This window comes from Vespa velutina, chromosome 2 (genome assembly GCF_912470025.1).
Source record: "Vespa velutina chromosome 2, iVesVel2.1, whole genome shotgun sequence".
NCBI lineage: Eukaryota > Metazoa > Arthropoda > Insecta > Hymenoptera > Vespidae > Vespa > Vespa velutina.
In genome coordinates, this window is record NC_062189.1 from 1,860,072 (window position 1) to 1,867,571 (window position 7,500).

The window sequence follows — 7,500 nt, forward strand, 5'->3', positions numbered from 1 at the left end:
TGGAATGAGAAAGATGAGAGATTGGACTGTTTGTCCGTAATCACATTGATGACATATTGTCTCTATCACTTTTTTATTATTCTTTGTTAATAAAAAGAAAGATAGATAGAGAGAGAGAAAAAGAGAGAGAGAGAGAGAGAGAGAGAGAGAGAGAGAGAGAGAGAGAGGAAGAGAGAGAGATAAAGATACTTACAATTACTAATGGTATGTATAGTGTCTTTTGAAAATGAGCCACGTCCAAGCTGTGACGTGTATTTATTACGATCGTTTATTTACATATACGTGTTCTCAGTTATTCAGTAACTCGGACATATATGTGCATGTGTGTCTATATATTTGTGGTGAGTATGTTTTTATGTACGTATAATAAGACACAGGGTCGACGAAGTAATTCTTTCTTTCTTTCTTTCTTTCTTTCTTTCTTTTTTTCTTTCTATCTTTTTTTCTGTTTTCCTAAAAAATCATTTGAATCGCATTAATTTAGAAAATGTTTATGCATCGTTACAAATAATGAAGGAAGAAGTAAAAAAAGTTGTATGCTTATGTATAGGTGATAAAAAGAAAAAAGAAAAAGAAAGAGTAAATTTTAATGATACATTAAAAGTGTTAAAAATAAAATAATAGTAAACCTTGAAAGGAAACATTTTTTTCCAAGCTAATAAAATTTAAAGAAAAAAATAATTATTTGTCATATAAATTATATTATTAATTACTATAATAATTAATTTGTATACCATTAATAAAATTATTTATCTACTTGTTATGTAGTATATAATTATACTATACTATATATTATAGTAATACTACTATACTATATAATAGTATTACTAATATTATACACTATAGTGTATAATTATATACTATATATATATATATATATATTATGTTGAAAATTAGATGACATTAGAGATGATACAATTTCTTTGTATGTATATAAAGAAAAATAAAATTAAAAACATAAACAAAAAACAATAATGAAAAAAAAAGAAAAAAAAAAAATAAAAAGCTTTAACATCCTCCACTATTGACCAATAGATTCCTATTCACATGCATGATATATATACATGCATACATCATATATACATACATGCACACATACATGTATAAACATGTATATAATATGCTGACAAGTGCATATCAGTCATATGTTTTCTTCCAAAGAGTATTTAGTTATTACATTGCAAGAAGGAACTCTGCATGCTCTTCTTCTTCGTTCACATTTGTGAATCATCGAATGAAAAGAAAGAAAGAAAGAAAGAAAGAAAGAAAGGAGTTCCTTTTTGTGCGCTTTGAACAAAGACAAAAAAGATATACAGAAAGAGAAAGAGAGAAGAATACAGAATAACAGTCCTGAGTCTTTTAACCTAGAAAAATAAAGAATCAACAAACGCGTATGTTCTCCGCCAATCCACCCCTCCTCCCACACCCCTTCTCCTTTCACTCATGGATGCATCCACGGAAATAGAAATCTTTGTTCCTTCATCTCTCTCTCTCTCTCTCTCTCTCTCTCTCTCTCTCTCTCTCTCTCTCTCTCTCTCTCTCTCTCTCTCTCTGTCTTTCATTTATCAAATCATTTTCAAATTGTTTGATCGTATACGATCCGATTGAATTTAACGATAGTTAGGTTTATACGTAAAATGTATGTAAATGTAATTTTCTTAGGAAGAACACGTTTTCCCCTTCGTGTTTAGGGAGAAAAACGATTTTTTTTTACTATTTTTTTTTTCTTTTTTTTTTTTTTTTTTTTTTAAGAGAAATGAAAGAGAGAGAGATAGGGAAAGAGAGTGTTGAGTTACAAAGGGACGAACTGACTGCATCTTTCGCGTCGATTTGACCGACCGTCACGATCGTTTATTTTAAGTTCGTATATATATATATATATATATATATATATATATATATATGTATGCATGTACACATGTATGTATGCATGCATGCATGTGTATATGTTCACGTTTATATGCACTTTCGTTTTGCGCCTGACGGATTTAAACCGATCATTTCTCTCTCTCTCTCTTCCTCTTTCTCTCTTTCTCATTCTATCTCTTCTATCTACGTATCTATCTCTCTCTCTCTCTCTCTCTCTCTCTCTTTCTCTTTCAGTCTTAACGCCGTCCAGATCCAGACGCGACTTCGTCGAATTTTCCAAATTTTCCTTCCCTCGAAATTATTCTTCGAATTAATATATACATACATACATACATACATGTGTGTGTGTATATATATATATATATATTTATATATGTATTTATGTACGTATGTACGTACGTAAATAACTTTCTTTTTTTTTTCTCTTTTCTTTCTTCTTCTTTTTTTAATCCTCTCTCTTTGTCTATCCATCTATTATATTTATCTATCTATTTCATTCATTCGTTCTTTTATATTTTTCTAAGAAAAAGAAAACGTGAGATAAATAAGGATAATTGTGCCCATAATTATGAAAGTGATCTAAGTCATATGTTTCTTGTTTCGAGATATTTAATGAAATAGTGTTTGAAACACTAAATGAATTTCGTATAACGTTGAAATTACATCCACTATCTAAAGATTCATTTTTAACGATATCGTAAAAATTACATTAAATACATATAGTTTAAGATAATGTGGATTTGAAATAAGTGATAAGCTCATTTTTTTGAAATTTTGACATAGACCACTTTCATAATTATGAGCACAATTATCGTTTATACGTCGACATAGTTACAGTTACGGTAATTTTTCCTTATCATTTTTTTTATTATTCTTTTTCTTCCTTTTACTTATTTAATACTTTTACGATAGATACGTGCGAAAACGTATATATATATATTTATAGAATAAATTTTGAGAAAGAAAATGAAAACGAATTGGCACAAAAATATGCATCGTATTGGATCTTAGAATATTTCTATTATGATGTTTCTTTGCTGTGTAATTTATTGTGAATTAATGTACAAAGAGAGAGAGAGAGAGAGAGAGAGAGAAATTTGTTGGAATAAATTTTCAAAGAATTTTGTCGTATTTTCGTGAAATTTTAGCAATAATGTTATCACAGAAAGAGAGAAAGAGAAAGAGAAACAAAGAGAGAAAGTGAAAGAATAATAAAGAGTGAAAGAGAGAGACAGAGAGAGAGAATATATACACACACACACACACATGTATCGAATGTTTTTGATAGAAAAAAAAAGTGATCGTAAAAAAAAAAGAACGAAAGAATTTTTTGTTTCCTGTTTTTCTTTTCTCTCTTTTTTTTTTTTTTTTTTTTTTTTTTTTTTTAACTAATATTCCACATTTATACCTGCAAAGTTCTGTTGAAATCTTCATACATTATTCGATTTGTCTCTCTCGACTTTGCATTATTTTTCCTAAGGAAAAAAGAGAGGAGAGATCCCAAAGCGTAATAAGAATTAATGGCTTCGAAGAGTTCGTAGAGAAGTTGGAAAGATTTACGAGAGGTCGTTGAATCGTCGCAATGAGAGAAAGAGAGAGAGAGAGAGAGAGAGAGAGAGAGAGAGAGAGAGAGAGAAAGATGATAGTTTACGAATATGTCGTATTATAAACGAATGAATGATATTCGAATTTGTATTCTCACACTTTTTACCTAAAGTGATTTCTTAAGAGAAAAAGAAAAAAACGAGGAAAAAAAGAAAAAAAAAAAAGAGAAAGAAAGAAAGAAAGAAAGAAAGAAAGAAAGAAAGGAAAGAAGGACTTAACCTAAAAAATGACGATCAGTGTATATTTCTCGAGTTATGTAAAGAATTATAAACGTCATTTAATATTTCATTGATATTAATAATATTATTTGTAAGGATTTATAAAATATTATTTTTCTAATATATATACATAGGTGAGAGTTCGAAATTAAAACTTATAGATTATGTAATAATATTATTGTTATTAAATATTATACGCATTAATAATTATATATATATATATATATATATAATTTTTAATTATTAATTAATTAAATAATAAAAAGTTATTAACAACAACAATAATAATAATAATAATAATAATTTGTTAACTAAATTTATTATTATTATTATCTAATTATTATCTAATATTTTTTTATTAATTGTAATATTATTATCGAATACTTTTTTTTCGAAATTTTAGGTTATGACGCGTATAATGTATAATAGTTTTAATTGCACGTTAGTACACAAGTACTTGTTAATTTTATGCATACAAGTACTTATTATCTTTACATATTTATGTATACATACGCATTTATTTATAGTACCGGGATTTATAATGAGTCGTGGAAGAATAAATGTTAATATTTCATGACACGATAATTATTATTTATTTATATATATATATATATATATATATATATATATATATATATATATATGTGTACGTACGGAAAAGTTTTTATTCTAACATACGTTTCAAATTAAAACGTATTATAGGTTATATAACGTTAATGTATCACGACACGATAGAATCGTTTCTACGAATGATTTTTGTTTTTGTTTTTTTCTTTTTTTTTTTTTTTCCTAATCATAACTCCGAAATTAAAACTTGTAGGTTACGTAACGTTAACATTACATCATATTATTATTTAATAATATGATAACGAACACCTTTTCTTTTTTTTTTTTTTTTTCTAAATTCAAAAATTAAAACGTATAGGTTATGACGCATATAAATACTTAATTACTCTTTGGTATGTACATACGTAAGTGTAATTACTTGTTACTTTCATTTAGTTGTGCTACGATACGTGACGAATCGTGGAAAATAACTTTAATACCTATGTACGTATATACTTGCTATCCTTTCGTGCGTACTTACATTTTATATTTTCTTGTTTTCTCTCAATTCTCTCTCTCTCTCTCTCTCTCTGTCTGTTTCTCTCATTTCTTCTTTCGTCTTCTTTCAAAGTTAGATAACGCAGAACATTTAAAAAATAATTCTTTTCTTCTTCTTACAGAGTCGACCAAAGACAGTATAGAAGGAAGAAAATATAACGACACTATGCCAGACGTTTTACCTACGGCTAAGGGTGATTTAGAATACATCGTACCAATGAAAATCAGTCAAAATCAATACGAAGATCCGCGTAAGTATAAACGCTTTATTTTCCTTGTTTCAAATAAATTATGAAATACGCGCTTATTACGTTGATATTTGATTGGATGAATAATTGTCATCGATCGCCACTAGAGGCGCTCTATGGAGAAATAACGCGTTGTGATTGGTTCTCTCTCTTTCTCCTCTCTCTCTCACTCTCACTCTATTTCTTAGAATCAAAGTAATCCAAATAGTATATCGATAAATACGTACGTGTTGTCGAACGTTCGAGTTGCCAAAATTGATTGTAACAATAATGAGCGTGTCCTTGTCCTTTCATCTTATCTTCCTTGTTAGGTAAGTTTTACATTTATTATTATACTCGTTGTACTGCTCGAGGTAGTAGCATCGTCGTAAAAATTTTCGTATCGTGAATCTTACGTTTATCAACCCTTTTTATTACATCGTTCGTTCGTTCGTTACTTCGTTAACGAAGACAAAAGAGAAAGAGTGAGAGAGAGAGAGAGAGAGAGAGAGAGAGAGAAAGAGAGAAAGAGAAAGAGAAAGAAAGACGGAAAAAAATGGCGATCATGTCGGCATATAAAACGTATGTAAGCACTTAACTTACGCATATGTCAATATATTTAACGAATCGAACGTGCATAGCTTAGAAAGTATATTGTCGATAGATGTTGAATTAGTCGAGACGAGTGTACTTCGTCTTTATTCGTTTTTCTTTTATTTTCTTTTTTTTTAAATCAGCGTTCTGTTTTAATTGTTTTTCTTTTTTTTCTTTTTTTTTTTTTTTTTTAACTCGGTACGTTATTGTTACGATCGAAAGCGATTGTAAAGTAGTGGCAAATGAAAAAAGTTAAAAAATTTTTCTTTGTTTCTTTCTTTTCTTTTTCTTTTTTAATTCTTATTTTAATTAGTTACATTATTATTGCATAAGAAAGATCGTTGTAATTACGATCGATGAGGATACGCACAAAATGGCGTATAACCGAGAAAGGTTTGAAAATTTTTTATTGATTTTTTATTTCTTTTTTTTTGTATTAATATAATATAATATAATATAATATGAGTGCATATATAATATATATATTTTTTTTAATCTTACATACATTTTTAATCTTACATCTTAATATCCCAATATCGTGATAAATATTCTTATGAATTATTATTATAATTATTTTGAATACGAAAATGAACGTTGTTGTAAAATTTTACAGCCGATCCTTTTACAACGGCAAAGAGACATCACAGTGGACATTTTCGACATGCAACAGCAAAAGTATGGGATCCACATCCACAATACGAATTCACAGCTTTCGGAAAGTTCTTTCGTTTGAGGTTATCTCACGACACGAGCTTTATATCACCGGATATGAAGGTATGTAGAGCGTATCAATCGATTAAATCATATCATTTCTTTCCTTTTATATTTAAAACGTTTATACACGCATACACACACACACACACATATATATATATATATTCATTTATATATTTATTTATACATTTAATTATTTTTATTATAATAAAAATTTATTATATATACATATACAATAATAATAAATCATAATAAAAATTCTGTTATACATATAATTATTTTTTAATTATTAATTATTAATTATTTTTGAATTATTTTTTATTATTAAAAAAAAATTTATATAATATATAATACAATTATAATAAAAAATTATAATATATATATATATATATATATACACACACATTCATAAATGTTTATATATATATATATAATTTGTTTATGCAGGTAACACATATAAGTGCAAACACAAGTAGAAAAGTGCATCCTGGTCATCAGTTGGATTGTTTCTACAGTGGATACATCGAAGGTGATCCATATTCAATAGTCGCTGTTAATCTCTGTCATGGAATGGTAAGTTTGATTATATTAATAATAATAATAATAATAATAATAATAATAATAATAATAATAATAATAATAATAATAGTAGTAATAATAATAATATTAATAGATAATAATAATTAATATAGAACGATCAAAGATGTTCTATCATCGCATAAAGAAATCTTTTTTAAATCACTACAATAGTAGTATCGTTTAAGTTTTAATTGCATTCATATTTCACTATCATCGAGAAATAATTTAACAAAAATATAAGCAACAAGTTTGCATTTAAAATGATTTATGTTAGAACATATAGTAAACTTAATATATTCAACCAAATGATTTTGTAAATAAATAAATCTTATAAAAAATACTAACGAATAAGTTTAATATCTACGTTAGTGAAATTACGTTTGACCAACGTTATTCCTTAGTACGATATTTTTTTTCTTCCTTTTCTTTTTTGCTCTTTTTCATTTGGAATTTTTTTTTTTTTTTCAATCATCGCGAAACAACTAAATGAATTTTTTTTTTCGATTAGATCATCCCACAGAGTAGATAAATATAAAATAAATTTGGCGAGGAAACGTTATGATCATTTTTTTTTTTTTTTTTTTTTTTTT

At 26.8% G+C, this 7,500-nt stretch overlaps 1 protein-coding gene across 6 annotated transcripts in view; it reads left to right on the forward strand.

Annotated features, from left to right (window-relative positions):
- Positions 1-7,500, forward strand: part of LOC124957697 (A disintegrin and metalloproteinase with thrombospondin motifs 9-like) — a 110,369-nt gene that overhangs the window by 36,363 nt on the left and 66,506 nt on the right. For 5 of the 6 annotated variants that reach the window (XM_047514871.1, XM_047514875.1, XM_047514874.1 and 2 more), the window contains 3 exons: positions 4,919-5,047; positions 6,231-6,391; positions 6,779-6,904. In XM_047514871.1, coding sequence (XP_047370827.1) covers positions 4,919-5,047; positions 6,231-6,391; positions 6,779-6,904 — 416 coding nt within the window. Of the gene's footprint in view, positions 342-4,918; positions 5,048-6,230; positions 6,392-6,778; positions 6,905-7,500 lie in introns of all 6 variants that reach the window. The other variant, XM_047514876.1, reaches the window with a different exon arrangement.